The sequence below is a fragment of the Mesocricetus auratus genome, unplaced genomic scaffold, assembly GCF_017639785.1.
Source record: "Mesocricetus auratus isolate SY011 unplaced genomic scaffold, BCM_Maur_2.0 Super-Scaffold_100007, whole genome shotgun sequence".
Classification (NCBI taxonomy): Eukaryota; Metazoa; Chordata; class Mammalia; order Rodentia; family Cricetidae; genus Mesocricetus; species Mesocricetus auratus.
Window position 1 is genome coordinate 77,259,596 of NW_024429191.1, and position 15,843 is coordinate 77,275,438.

Genomic DNA, 15,843 nt, shown 5'->3' on the forward strand with positions numbered 1-15,843 from the left:
CTAAGTTAAAAAACTTAAAATTTTTTTTCTCTGTGGTTTTCTTTAAAAGAGAGGATTTGACAGCTTCTGGTTCTCTAGAACTGTCCTGGGATTTTGCACTGAATGAATAGCTGCCAAATTACATACCATACTGCTTAGGGAAAATGAATGTAGTGTGTGTGTGCGTGTGTGTGTGTTTGCTTGTATTTGGGTTCATGTGTGTGGAGGCCAGAGGACAAATCCCATATTGTTCCTTAGACACCATTCACCTATTCTTCCCTTTAAAGAAACATTTATTATTTGTATTTTTATGTATATGAGTGTTTCCCCCATATGTGTGCATGTGTACCATGTACATGTCTGGTGCCCACAGAGTCTGGAAGAGCGCATCAGGCCCTCTGGAACTGGAAGCCCAGATGGTCATGTGGGTGAGCTGTCCTGCGGGTACTGGGAACTGAACCCAGGTCCTCTTCAAGACTAGCAAACACGTGCTCTTCACCACTGAGCTATCTTTCCAAGCCTCCACCTTTTCCTTTTGAGACAGAGTCTCTCACTGGCTTGGAGCTGCTCAAGTAGGAGATTTGACTGACTAGTGAGCTCCAGAAATCCTCCCATCTCCATCTCTTCAACATTGGGCTTGCAAGCATGGGCCTCAAAGTCCCATTTTAAAATTTTATTCTTTTTATCTTTAACTTTTAATTTTGTTTTTGTGGCTTTGAGACAGGGTTTCTTTGTGTAGTCACTGCTGTCCTGGAACTCTCTATATGGACCAGGCTGGACTCAAACTCACAGAGATCCACCTGTCTCTGCCTTACAAATGCTGGGATTAAAGGCATGGGGCACTATGCCTGACTTTATTTCTATTTTTTTAATGTGGATTCTAGCAAGGCAAATACTTTGCCGATGGAGTTATTTCCTCAGCCCTGTCTCAGTCATTAAAAAAAAACAATGACTTAGTCATTTATTGAGGAATAATGGCAGGCGCTGTGGAAATGTTGGCGGTGAACAAAATAAATTTGACCTCTGTCCTCGTAGAATTTACAGTCTGTTGGAAAGGCTTATCACACACATATTATAAATTGCTGATATTAGAAATCATAATAGGGAAGGAAAGATTAGGCTCTAAGAGTAAAATAAAAAAGGGAATGATGTTACTTTGATATTTTCTGGAGACGTTATAAAGAAAAAGTAGTGTGTGGATCATCAGATTTTCACGGCCATGGCCAAAAGATGCCCATCTATTCAGGGTGCACTATTAATCTGTATCGACAATAAAAAGATGCATTACTGTGTATGTAGAATATCATGCTTCTCTAGTTATAAATGAGATTTAAGGTTATATTAATAGAGTCAAACAGTCATTAAATAACAAATATATGATGATAATCTTTTTATTGACAAGACATGCAGTACTTTATGGATATATTTCCTCTTCAGTGGCCTAAGAGACCTGGATATTACTCTGCTTTGCTTATGAATGAGATAGTGAGACCTGGAAAGGTGAAATAATAGTCCTTAGATGATCTGGTGACTCATTTACCAAAGACCCAGTAAATATAGGATCCAGTGGCAATAGCTACGGTTTCCGTAAAATGGAAGTCCCATGCATGGGACTCTTGATTAAATGGCAGAGTTTCAAAGATCTGGGAATTTGCTTATTTGAAGCAGAAGCATCATGAAGCCTATGGGGATACTCTGGGATAACCCTCTCTAGTGACACTGATGGGCCTCTGAGGATACTTTAAACTGATTTCTTTAGGTATTTACTCCTCTTGCTTTCTTACCGTATTCAGTTTTTGAACACACCAATATTGTTTTGTCTTTCCCTTAGGGATTTTTCAGATTTTGACTTGTGTATTTTTACATGTGTTGTTGGTATATGTGTATGTATTATATAGTATAAGCTTATATATGTAGTGCTTGTATAATACATACACATTCTTCATAGGCTCAGAAAAGGGTAGTCTCTATGATATAAATTTATGTGTGTTCATAAAATTAGCTAATGGGTTTGATTAGTCAATTTCTTTCTTTCTTTTTCTTTTTGTGACAGATTCTCCTTGTGTTCCTCAAACTTGTTCTTGAACTCCTTATCCTTCCGTCTCAGCCTCCTGATCATTGGAGTTACAGGCACAACTGTCCCTAGCTTTGATGGACTTTTCAGCTCTAGGTCTTCATCTGTCACCCAAGAGCAGCTGGCATTGTATTGACTGCTGGATTAGAACTTCTGTGTGGCCTGGGTTAGTGTCCTGATAGTGACCACTGGAGCTCTCTAAGTGGAAATGAGATTGAAACGCAGATCTTTCAGCTGAATACCTGTCAATTTTGATTAGAGCCAACTTACCAGCTTTCTTTAAAAGTTGATTGTGACAATTTCGTTGAGGAATCTTACTTTTTTTTTTACATTTCTCATGTATGTTTTGAATCTATGCATAGGTATTTGTGTTGGAGGCTTTCTGATGTGGGAAAGAATTGGGCTTTAAGTCAGACATACTAGGGGTTAAATTCTGGTTGCCTTAGTAATGAACTCTATAATTTTGAGAACACTTTAAAAGCAACTTTGCTCATATCATTATGCAATGATGTTTTGAGGATTCTGTGAGTTTGAGGGAAAGGAGAGAAGATGAATGTTAAAGATAGACAAGAAATCAGAACTGCATGCCAGCATACTAACTCCAATGCTGCCTTCATCTGGAACATTCTACAATAAATAAATGATCCTGTATTTTGAAATGCAAGAAATGAATTTCAAACACTAACATAAATAAAAAAAACACATACGGCCAGGGAAATACAGTTTATTAGAAAACCCATTTGGAGATTATTTTGCCTCTGAAAATACTCAACACAGGAAATAAGATCCTAGAAGCAACATGACCCTAAACCCCATAATTTGAAATCTCGAAGATTTCAATAGCATTTTCATAAGGGAAGGCATTCATCTATTCAAAAGGATAAGATGACTATTCATTCACTTTGCATAAACAAATTTCTTGGCTTTCTTGCCTTTAAAATCAAAGGTAGGGTTTTCATAGACTAGACCATCTGCCTACTTTAACATTGTGACTACTGAGACAAGAGGACAGTGGCTAGGCAGCTCCTGGGTCTTCAGTATCAGTCTCTGAGCCAGGGAGCCGCAGGTCAACAGCACCTTGGGGTGCAGGGCTCCTCACAGCCAGGCTGCACATAGGTGGTAAGGTTGACAGTCAGCAGGTCTGGGGTTGGGTGGCAGGAGTTGAGCAGGAAGCAGGTGGGCACACAGGGCTGGGGGATGTGGCAGGGTGGGGGGCAGTTGTCACAGCAGGTGGGCTCCAGCTGCCAAATGGTGTGTGGGCAGGTGCTGGGCAGGCAGACTCCACAGCGGCAGGACTTGTCTGAGGAGCAGATGGTGGTGGCAGGGCCAGTGGGGACGCTGCAGCAGCGGGCAACACAGCAAGCCATGGTGATGGAGTCTGGTTGTCTTTGGTCCAATGCAGAGATGAAGCGTCTGAGGTTCAAATGTCTCCTTTCAGTCTGGACTCTTTTATACCCTCCTCACTGGGTGAGAGTCCAATCAGAAGGCTTCCTTCTTACCCTGCCTTTTTGTTTATGACACCTTTTCCCACAAAGATTATCTAATAAGTTTGGTATTTTCCTGTCTATTAAGAGTTACAGCCCTTATTAATTCAATTGTAGTTTTGAGTCACGGAGCTATCATTTTTGTCATAAGATCATCACATTTTATCTTTCCAGCATTGTGACATGCCCAAACTGGTATGAGTTACAAGTAATTTGACCAAGTGACAACCCAAGGACACTTTTAAGGTTTAAAAGCTTCCTCCTGTCTTCATAATTTTAAATTATCTGCCTATATACAAATATAAGTATTTCACCTGTCGATATAATCTTCAAACATTTCCTTTATTTATTGATAATAAAATTCAGACTCTCCTGAGCAAGCAATGGGACAGACAGGATGGTATAGGGTTAGACTCCTTTTCATTGTTTGAAATAAATCTACAGTAAGAGATTTCTTTTTGGCCAAGTGACCTTTCAAAGGTGGTATTACATTTTACTTCTCTACAGCTTCTGTTTTCTTAAAGCTGAGCCAAAGTATAAAAACCATTGGAAAGAGTAAAGAAAAACACCGCAAAACCCCCCAAATAACCCTACCCCCAAAAAACAAAACAAAACTAGTTTTCTCTCCTTGATCAGATATATCATATCATAGATTGTGAAAATCAAACCAACCAAATTCATTCACATGAACATAAGACAAAATGGGGTTCAAAAGGAGAAATCATGTGTCACAGAGTTAGCAGCAGGTTTAAGACGGCAACTTATGCATTGCAATATAGAATGAAGGACTTCATTAAAAAGTGTTTGTCATGGACCTCCCTCTGTATTTGTTTGTGTTCCCATCTTGGATCGTCAAATAGATAGTAATTCCTCTGAGATACCTTCCACAACATTCCTCACCTCAGCTGACCTTGATTTGTCTTCCTGAGGGCTGAGGTGTGACACAACAATGTCCAATGGGCAGTAGTTGACGGTTCCAACATCTTCACAAGTTTCTTTAGCACAAACCACTCAGCCAGTGGAATCCAAGTTACATGATTCATTGGATGGAAAATGAGTTTTGGTTAAGCATAGAGTACACATTCCTTGGTGAGTTGTTGTTTCAACCAACATGGCATGTCTGAAAGAAGGATGACCGAAAAAGCATTAGATGATGCCACCATGAAGTGTCCTGCGTTACAGATACAAAGAGCAGGTCATTTGGCTTTTGTTTGAATACTGTGTTTACGGTGAATGAAAATGTACCCTCTGTCATCTCACTCAGATTGCTGATTTAGCTCAAAGTGCCCTGCACTAGTGCTCTGCTTAAGGAATCATTCTCATTCTGGAGGCTTTAGCCTACATACCTTCTTTATAAATGAATCCTTCCAGATGTTTTCACAATTGTCTATGCTGCCAAATTGACCTTGCTTCATTCTGCCACATACTATAGTTTCCCTTACATTTCTGGTTTTCACGCCAGTGCAAAGCCCTTGTGATAGGAACTGTTTCCTTAGTCTTGCTAACCTCCCTCAAGCTCTTGAGAAGACACCTGGGGCATCGGAGGGATCCAAGAAATGCTTGGAATGTGATTGTGGTGATGTCTAAGGCCAGCTTGTCTGTGTCTTTAGGGACACATTTGAGTTGTTTAAATATTCAGGAAAACAAAAAATAAAGGTAGGTGCTGATCTTGAAATTTAAACCAATTCTAAGCTTAGCGTGAATGTGTTTTATGATTCAGGTGATGTTCTTCATGTATCTACATATCCTTGGGTGACTTCCTTTCAGCTATGAGATTTATGTTGGTGTCATCAGAAAGTGTATTTCTGCTGCACACCTTTTAGCTTCATGATGCATGTGTCAAGAGTCCTTGTGTAATTATAGCATTAAACACTGAGACAGCACAGGATTTTGGGGGTAGTAGTGTTTATTTACTTTTAAAACAAGGAGATCCAAGATGAAAACTTTTCCATTTCTCTGAAATCCTTGCTCAAAACACAGAAAGAATAATTCTGCAGATATGAAGTCCCAGTGTCAAAGCATCTTCCAGAGTGCCTAACTAAAGCCCTTCGCTAAGGAGCCCTCAGTAACAACCGTTGCAGATCCTTAGGGCAAGGTGGGTAAGCTCTTTACATGCCTTCATTTAGCTGCAGGAGGGTTTACACTCACAAGATTGGACACAGTTGGAAACAGAGATCCCTTTCAGGTTTGGGGCAGGGCAGTCCTTGTTGAGCAGCCAGCATGAAGACACATAGGAATCAGGCACACAGCAGGGTGGGGGGCAAGTGACACAGCAGGTGGGCTGAAGGAGACTGACCTTGTGTGGACAGGTGCTGGGCAGGCAGACTCCACATGGACAGTATATGTCAGAGGAGCAGAGGGTGGTGGCTGGGCCAGTGGGGACACTGTAGCATCCTTGGACATAGGAATTGCAGCCAGTCATGGTGACAGTGGATCAGGTTTGGTTGTTGAGGAAGGCGTTCTTCCACAAAGTTGTTCTGGGAGGGCCTTTTATACGTGCCTATTTCAGAGAACATGGCCTCTGCCTTTAGCGACATGCTTCCTTGTTGATGTTTGCACAACCCTGAACAAATAACGCAGTACCTTCTTGTGTCAGCCATGGGACATGCACTCCTGAAGTTTTATTTGGCTGTGTTGCTTCATTCAAACTTGCTTCCTGCTACATTTTCAAAATGGTGTCAGTGTACTTCTCCATTTGCTCAATGATATGCTTACGTGCTTGGATTTATCCTGAGTTTCTTCTTGTTCATCCCCTAGAACGTCTTCCTACAAGTGATCTATACTGAGTGTGAAGTATCAAGAGTGATGTTCCCAAGAACGAAGAAAGAGTCTTTCTCAAACTGTGCACCCCTGATACACTTGGGAATCCCAAACCTGTAGAACTTTTCTTTTTCTATAAGGTACACAGTGGTATTTTTGCATGGATCTGAGGGAATAAATGAATACTGAAGACACACAATGTGATTGTGCTTGGAGATGACAGAACTTGCTAGATGATTTTCTGTATATTAGCACTACATCATCTAAACAAGTAAATATGAATATGAGCAAGCCTTTAGTTTTGCAAGGGATTGGTTGTATTAACTGCAAATGGAAATAGATTTAAATACAGGCTCTTGGGATGTTATATGGTCTGAAAAATAAAAGTATGCATTTCTTTGCAAGTCAGCATGAAGAGTTTTTGCTCTTTACAAAAACCAAACTGCTGACCTGTCATTTCTATTGTTTAAAGCCACACTCAGTGCTGACAGTGGTCAGTCAGTCAGACAGACAGATAGACACCATTTCCATGTTCTTTCTGCTGTAATTCTGTTGGAGTGCTAGCACTTTATGATTTAAATTTGTGTGACCACAGTATAGGTCATTGGTGAGCTAATTAATTCATTGGAAATCAGGTGCTCATTGACTTTCTAGTATTCCTACAGGGTCAGGTGGAGACAGGAAAATAGAAGACACAGATGTTCCTGGTCCTTGTAGGCAACATGATCTGATGGAAGCCACTAGCAATATTTTAGGGTTTTGCTCTAAAGACATTTAATCAAGAACTTGGTCAAGCTATGGAGTTTCATTTTGATTTCTTCAGTCTTAGTGGAGTGGTGGGGTGGATTCTGCAGGCTGAAACACATGAGTAAACAATTAAGAAGTGGAGATGTCAAGTAGTGGTCATTGGCAGGTGTTGTGCTCTGATTGTGTATCACAGTTGACCCAGGAAACAAGGGAAGATTCAATATCAGACAAGGTACTTCAACAGGGAGAGTTTTAATGTAGATGATTTGCTAAGCGTCTATCAGAGGATTGAAAATCAAAAGAGGGAAAGCTGATAGCTCTAAGGCTGGAATATAGGTAACATCAGCCTTATCTGAACATGATTGGAGGGGTGGGTATCAGAGCAGAGTTTTGACTTCCAGATGCTGAATGGTGTTCTTACAACCATGGAGATTCCTGGGGATCCCCGACAAAGTCACTAAGTGGTGGTAGGGAGGGGAGAGCTTTAACTGCAACAAGCTGGTAGCTTGGGAGAATTTATTTTAGAAAGGCTATTGTCCTGGAGCTGTGGTTCTAAACCTCCCTAATGCTATGAATCCCTAGTACAGTTCCTCAAGTTATAGTTACCACAAACCATAAAATTATTACATTGCTACTTCATAACTGTAATTTTGCTACTGTTATAAATTGTAATGCAAATATGTGTGTTTTCTGATGGTCTTAGGCAACCCAGTGAAAGCATCATTTGATCTTCAAGGGGGTTGCAACCCACAGGTTGAGAAACACTGTCTTAGATGTTTCAGGAGTGAGATTTTTGTGAGTCATTGTGGGGAGACTTTGATCTAATATTATTATGGATATTTTAGTGACATGATAGTATATGCCACTTGAACCAGCTTCTAAGCATAGTTGAGGCTACTGTAAACTCACAGGGAGTTCACTTAAGGGAACAAGAAACAATAAATGCTGATATCCACACAAAAAATGATTATTCAGAAAGACAACATTTATCCAAACCTCCTCTTACTTGTTTCCTTTTTTAACAAATATTTGAGCAATGAGTGATCATGCTGATGTAAATATGTAAATTACAGCATAGGAAGCTTAAACCATGAGACATTTTGGTAAAATAGATGCCTAGAAGTGCAAAGCAGCTTCATGTTAAGTGTATTGATTCGCAGTATTGTTAATTTATACTTCTTTGGTCTCTGATTCCTGTTTTATGCTGTGTAATTTCTACTTTTACACACTTTGAGCTATTTTATCCAAGACAGGACATACCCACACACATGCATGTACACGTGTATACTTTTAAGTGTTCCCAAGGAAGCTAGTTCTACTGCTAAAGTTTTTACACATTTACTATTCTCCCACTCCAGAGGGGGAAAAATTAAAACACAATACAAAAATGTAAGCTTCCATTTACTTTAAAATTATTTTCAAAGTATCTTAGATATAATTTTGAAATGTCTCTTTTCCCCTGGACCCTAGAGCCTGGAATGGATGGCTAACTCTCCCCAGGTGTTCTCCAGAAATGCCTGCCTATGAAACTAATTTATGAAAACAGAGTAGAAAGAGGAAGGCATGGTCAAGTTGATTAGGGGGAAGTCCACACTCTACAGCTGTATTGTAAAGTCACAGCATAAATTAAGGCTCTTAGAAGCCCTCCCATGAGGAGCTGCTTTCCCTAGACTTGTCTGTGGGTGCACTGACTTGTATTTAGAGTTTGGAATTTCAAAATTATGTCAATTGTGAGCCTGAAAAATTTGAAGACTATGAGCAAGGGGGTAGAAATTGTTTCTACATGCCAGCACAATGATCATTTTTTCTTAGTTAACCAAGGAAAAACATTAATTGAATAAAAAAAATTAAACATTATATACATGCCTAGATCCTACATGGCACAGTAGATAGCTCCCAAAACATTCCTTAAATAGAAAGATCCTACAAAAGGGCCTGCTGGAGTTTTCACTGTTCAAATGATCACAAATACTAACATACGACTTTGAAATAAATTTCAGTATAAGACCTCACTCTGTTGGGTTGTATAAGAACATGCTTTCAGGTAGAGGTTGGCATTCCAGTTTCCTGAAGAGGAAACACAGAAATAAGCAACTAAGAAGCCACGAATGCTAAGCCAGAATGAACTTTATTAATGAGTAGTCCAAATGGTTATCTCTCAAAAAGCAGAGACAGAGCTTAAGAGAGAGGAGGAACAAAGCATTAAGAATGCCAGCACGTTCATGGGCCTCTGTTCCTGGACCCTGGAGTTGATTAAGTTTTGATGCAGGCAGAAGCAGTTGAGGAAGGGCCGGTGATGGGCAGGATGCAGAGCCTGGAGAAAAACTTGACTGGTTAGCAGCAGGGCTCACAGGGACTCTCACAGCCAGGCTGGACGAAGGTGGTCAGGTTGATGCCACTCAGGCCGGGAGTTGGGTGGCAAGAGTTGAGCAGCCAGCAGGTTGGCACGTACACTTCAGGTTGACAGCAGGGTGGGGGGCAGGGGTCACAGCAGGTGGGCTGCAGGAGGCTGATCTCATGTGGGCAGGTGCTGGGCAGGCAGACTCCACAGCGGCAGGACTTGTCAGAGGAGCAGATGGTGGAGGCTGGGCCAGTGGGGACGCTGCAGCATCGGGCAACACAGCAAGCCATGGCTTTGGGAGTTGGGTTGTGGTTGGGTTGAGAGGAGAAGTCAGTTGATGTCTGAATGCTCCCGACTTGTGCCCTGGCTCTTATATACCTGCCTCCCTGGGTGTCAACCTATTGCTAAGATATTTTCCCCATGTTTCAGTTTATGGCTGCTTCCATAAAATCCATCTAATTACTTAAGTGTTTATTACCTAAGACACATTCCATCCCTCATAAAAGGGATTCAGGTTGTTTTGCTGTCAAAGGAGGACTCTTCACATTGGCCAGTGGTCATTGCACAGACAGCTTCATCATTTTAGTCTTCAAAAGCACAGAGCCATTATCTTCCAATCATTGTGCATCACTAATAGGGGCGTGGAATGGCAGGAATCTGCAGCACTTCCCTGTGCTCTGTGTCTCTTTTACAGATGAACACTTCATTGGCTTTTGGATTTTTCTTCTTCCAGCTACCATGAGTTTCCATGAGATAGTTTAGGTTCTCTTACCAAAAAAGTGAGGAAAAGGAATTATGTCTTGTGGCTCCAAGAGGTTGAGTAGAAAAAGCGTGGGTAGAGTCTATAGAGAGTAGGTTGGGGAATGTGCAAAGAAGTAGTTTTTTATATATATAAATGAGAAACAAGCTTGCTTCACATGTCAATCCCAGGTCCCTCTCCCTCCCCTTCTCTCCTGTCTCCCACCAGCCCCCCAAATCCCCACCCAATCCCCACTCCACTCTCCAGGGAAGTTGAGACCCTTCATAGGGGATCTCCAAAGTCTGTCATATCATCTGGGGCAGGGCCTAGGCCCTCCCCCATGTGTCCAGGCTGAGGGAGCTTCCCTCCATGTGGAATAGGCTCCTAAAGTCCATTCGGATGCCAGGGATAAATATTAATCAAGTGCCCAAGGCCCCAAAGAATGCCGAGGCCTCCTCACTGACACCCATGTTCAGGGGGTCTGGATCAGTCCCACGCTGACCTCTCAGTCATCAGTCTGGGGTCCATGAGCTCCTCCTTGTTCAGGTCAGCTGTTTCTGTGATCTTGACCCCTTTGCTCATCACTCCTCCCTTTCTGCAACTGATTTTCAGGAGTTCAGTTCAGTGTTTAGTTGTGGGTGTCTGCCTCTGCTTCCATCAGTCACTGGATGAAGGCTGTAGGATGGCATATACGATAGTTGTCAATCTCATTACTGAGGAAGGACATTTAAAGTAGCCTCTCCACTGTTGCTTAGATTGCCAGTTGGTGTTATCAATGTAAATCTCTGGAAATCTCACTAGTGCCAAATCTCTCCTCAAACCTGTAATGGCTCCCTCTATTATGGTATCTCTCATCCTGCTCTCCTCTGTTCTTCCCCAGACTCAACCTTCCTGCTCCCCCATGTCATCCTCTCTTCTCATTTTTCTCCCCTCTCTTTCTCCTAGCTCCCTCTCCCCTCCTCCATGCTCCTGATCCCCTCAGAAGATCCTGTCCCATTTCCCTTCTGTGGGGTACTATGCATATCTCTCTTAGGGTCCTCTCTGTTTCTCAGACTCTCTGATGGTGGGATTGTAGGCTGGCACTCCCCTGTTTCATGCCTAAAATCCATATATGAGTGAGTACATACCATCTTTGTCTTTTTGTGACTGGGTTACCTCATTCAGGATGGTTTCTTCTATTGCCATCCATTTGCCCATGAATTTCAGGATTCCATTGTTTTTATCTGCTGAGTAGTCTCCATTGTGTAAATGTACCACATTTTCTCTATCACTCTTAGAGGTTTCTTCCAGGTTCTGGCTATTACAAATAATGCTGCTACGAACATAGTGGAACAGACATCCTTGTTGTATGAATGGGCATCTTTTGGGTATATGCCTAAGAGTGGAATTGCTGGGTTTTATGGTAGACTGATTCCCATTTTCCTGAGGAATCTCCATACTGATTTCCAAAGTGGCTGTACGAGTCAGCACTCCTACCAGCAGTGTAGGAGTGTTCTCCTTTCTCCACATCCTCTCCAGCATAAACTGTCATTGGTGTTTTTTATTTTAGCCATTCTGACAGGAGTGAGATGGTATCTCAGAGTTGTTTTGATTTGCATTTCCCTAATGTTGGAACGGATGTTGAACACTTTCTAAAGTGTCTCTCAGCCATTTTAGACTCTTCTATTGAGAATTCTCTATTTAGTTCTGTACCCCACTTTTTAATTGTATCCTTTGGTGTTTTGGAGACTTGCTTCTTGAGTTCTTTATAAATTTTGGAGATCAACCCTCTGTCAGATGTGGGGTTAGTAAATATTTTTTCCCATTCTGTGGGCTGCCTTTTTGTGTAGTTGACTGTCCTTTGCCTTACAGAAGCTTCTCAGTTTCAGGAGGTCTCATTTATTAATTGTTGTTCTTAGTGTCTGTGCTACTGGTGTCATGTTCAGGAATCAGTACCAATTTGTTCAAGGGTACCTCCCACTTTCTCTTCTAAGAGGTTCAGTGTGGCTGGATTTATGTTGATGTCTTTGATCCATTTTGACTTAAGTTTTGTGCATGACGATAGACATGGATCTATCTGCAGTCTTCTACATGTCAGCATCGAGTTATGCCAGCACCATATGTTGAAGATGCTATCTTTTTCCATTATATAATTTTAGCCAAAGAAGTAGTTTTCTACAGAATTCTAGAAAACCATTTGTTGTCTTTCCCTTTGTATAGGCTTTGAATGGTGCCTTGGGAGGGGCATGTGGATGGTCATCCAGAGCCGTCTGGGCAACAAGAATCAGGGCTCATAACCTCATCTGATTGTATTGTGTGCTTAGATTTTTATCACTCAAAGATGAGTTGTGTTGGGACTTAAGGATGGAAGGGTGCAGTATTCCTAGAGTGAGTTCCATGAACAGCTGCTCCAGGGGACCCCAAAAGGAGACTCTTAAATCAAATGTGGGGTATACTGACTCCCCTCCCTCCCCGAGGGTTTCTCAGAGCTTTCAATATGCTAAAAATGCTCTGGAAGTTTTCAGTAATGTAATACAACATAAATTCCCCTCCAAACTCCTTGACCACACATCCCTTTCAGTCTATTTTCATAACTGAGAAGTCAGTATTCTGGGAGCATGTTCTTGATGACTTCACATGTCCTCTTGCTGTGGGGTTGTTGTTCCTAGCAGAATGAAGAAGACTCTCAAAGTAAGTGTCTGGTAGATAGAAATTGTGAGTTCAGTTTGTCAAAAGTCCTCGGACCACAAGAGAAGCTGAATTTACTCTCTCTCTCTCTCTCTCTCTCTCTCTCTCTCTCTCTCTCTCTCTCTCTCTCTCTCTCTCTCTCTGTGTGTGTGTATACTCTCTCTCTCTCTCTCTGTGTGTGTGTGTGTGTGTATACTCTCTCTCTCTCTCTCTGTGTGTGTGTGTGTGTGTATACTCTCTCTCTCTCTGTGTGTGTGTGTCTATACCAAGGAACTGAACAGAGAGCCTTACACATGCTCTCTTATTTACTAACCCACTAAAAATGACCTACGATATGTCTGGTAGTAAGTGTACATCAATACACATTCAGGTAGAGTCCTTGTTATAGTGTCCATCATAGTGGTCAAACCAGCATTCACAAAATGAACCAATGAACACATAGGAACTTCAGACAGTGATGGGTGCCACAAGGAAAGGAAACCCCTTAACATGTGAAGTGACAGGGAGATGGCAATGGAGGGTGACTACTATGATTTGGGTAGTCAGAGGTTGTTCTTGCCAGGGTGTCTGGGAAACTGAAGAATTATGATAGGATATAATGTTAAAGAAGTCAGGCAGTGGTTGTTGAGGCAGGGTTTTCCAGGATAGTCTACAAACTTTAGATTTTATTCTAAGGGCAATGAAAATTTATTGGATGATTGAATTGTTTTGAACTTATTTTAAGTTGACTTGCAATTGTACATATTTATGGCTTACAATGTGTCTTTCAATTCATGCATTAAACGTAATAGCCTGGTTAGGGTAACTATTATCTATTATCTCAGACTTGACATGTCTTTGTGTTTGAAACATTCAAACTCACCTCTGATATCTACTTTGACATATTCAGTTAACTGGCACAGATCTTTATTCTCCTCGTACATAAAAAATAAATTAGAAGTTATTTATTCTACTCAGTTGATTTAAAGCAGAGTGTGACAGGTTTCGTGATCTGCCCAGAGCTGTCTGGCATGGAAACAGACTGAATTATAGAGTCCAGGTGACAGGATGGACACTGATGCCAGTGACTGATGAGAAACTGATAAGAGAGGTTAGAATTTAGGTGACATTTGAAAGGAGAGGTGGCATGTTTTGCTGATTGAGAGACTGGGTCTGAACAGAATCCATGGATCCTGACCAGGTCTCAGATCTACTCATGGCAAGGGGCCCTGAGCAAAAGCTGCCTGGGTGGTTGGTTGATATTACCTTCAGTTCAGGACCAGCAGGGCGAAGCCCCTGAGCAGGAAGGAGTGGGACTGGAGTGAAGCACTGGAAACTTTGCTTAGCACCTTCCAAATGGAGGCTGATGATGCTTTTTATGTGTCTTAGTCACACTTTGTTGTGAGCCTGCCTGTGCCTAACCAACAAACACCTCCCAAGAGCTCTGTGGATTTCAGGGTTATCTTGGGTGAACCCTCCCACTCTGGCATCTCCTGAATCAGCAGCAATACTTGCAGCTTCTCACTCATGGGCCAGTGGGTATTTTCTGAAGCTGTTTGGAGTAGTTCATCTCATCACAATAGTAGAACATAGAAAACTTTGAAGTTTCTCATTCCAATAAAACTGGCTGTGAGTAAAAAACTTTTAGGTCTGTCTAACCCAAATCCCACAACTTTTGGTTGTTGTTGTTTTCTTCAAGACAACCTGTTATGGACCTTGCTTTGTAGACCAGGCTGGCCTCAAACTCACAGAGTGTATGCAAACACTGCCCGGCTGAATCCCACGATCTTTCACATTTCTGATGAAATTCTTATAAAAGAGATGAAAATGGAGCATGTCTGTCATCAGGACTAGTAGGAATTGTGGAAAGCCCACACAAAGGATTTTGAGCCTGGGTTTAAATGGTGGACACCCCCTCCTCCAGTTGGTGTTTTTTTCTATAGTTTGTAATTATAGTCAAGTTAGATGTAATTCTCCCTGTTTATAAATTTAGATTTATTTTATGTGTATGAGTGTTCTGCATACATGTATGTATGTGTAACATGTGCATGCCTGGTGCCTGTGTAGATTGGAGTTGGATATTGGATCTGGAAACTGGAGTTACAGTCAGTTGTGAGGTACCATGTGGGTTCTGGGAAATGAATCCAGGTCCTTTACAAGAGCAGTAAGTGCTCTTACCTGCCAAGCCATCTTTCCAGCCCCAAATTTGACATAACCCTTGCACTGAAAATTGCCTTATAGTTGTATTTCTCTTTAAGAGAAGTAGTGTTATTTTCTGAGATCAGCTGGTATTCAGCTGTGTGGGTGTGTAAAAGAGGCAGCTCTCTCACTCTGTTTCCTGTGGACTTATGTGATCTCATTGGACATGCCAGAACAGATCTCAAGGTGTTTGATCACATGGCACATATAATATTCTTGCAAGTTTTTGCTTAGCCAGCTTCCTCTGGCTGGAGTTCTTAACAGTTTTGGGAGGAACTGTAGGTTCACTTTAGTGTATTATTGTGGCCTACAGAATGTGCAGAAAGAAATAGAGAATCTAAACAGTGAAATAATGTAGAAATATATACTTTTACTAAAGCTAATGTGGCTAGGAAAATGGATGCTGAGTACCAGTTCTTTTTTTAAAAATTATTTCATGTGTATGGAAAGTTCTGATTGCATGTCCTTGACAGATGCCTGCAGAGGTCAGAACAAGGCATCAGATCCCCTGAAAATGGATGTGAATATTGTGGGTCCTGGGAACTGAACACAGGTCTCCTGGAAGAGTTGAAAGAGTAACCACTGTTGCTTTTTTTTGGAGACAGGGTCTCTCTATGTAGTCCTGGCTGTCCTAGAGTCCAATATGTAGACCAGGTTGGTCTCACAGAGATTCTCCTTCTTCTACTTTCCAAGTATTGGAATTAAAGGTGTGTGCCACTATGCCTGGCCCGCAAATGCTCTTACCCACTGAAACATCTCTCTAGCCCCTGAATAATATAGTATATGCCTGAGAGTGAGGAAAATATTATCAGGTTACTAGTGAAATCTACTGTTGTGATATTTAAATTTAAACTTACAATTATTTTATAATATC

The 15,843-nt window shown here is 41.5% G+C and overlaps 2 protein-coding genes across 2 annotated transcripts; both read right to left on the bottom strand.

The window, feature by feature from the left end:
- Positions 1-3,120: 3,120 nt before the first annotated feature.
- LOC101825151 (keratin-associated protein 3-2) lies at positions 3,121-3,420 on the bottom strand. Its single transcript, XM_005076041.2, has one exon. The coding sequence runs from the start codon at positions 3,418-3,420 to the stop codon at positions 3,121-3,123; it is 300 nt and encodes a 99-aa protein (XP_005076098.2).
- A 5,958-nt stretch (positions 3,421-9,378) lies between these two features.
- On the bottom strand, positions 9,379-9,675 carry LOC101831944 (keratin-associated protein 3-1). The gene has a single exon (XM_005075986.2). It carries the CDS (start codon positions 9,673-9,675, stop codon positions 9,379-9,381), a length of 297 nt encoding a protein of 98 aa, XP_005076043.1.
- Between the last annotated feature and the right edge of the window lie 6,168 nt (positions 9,676-15,843).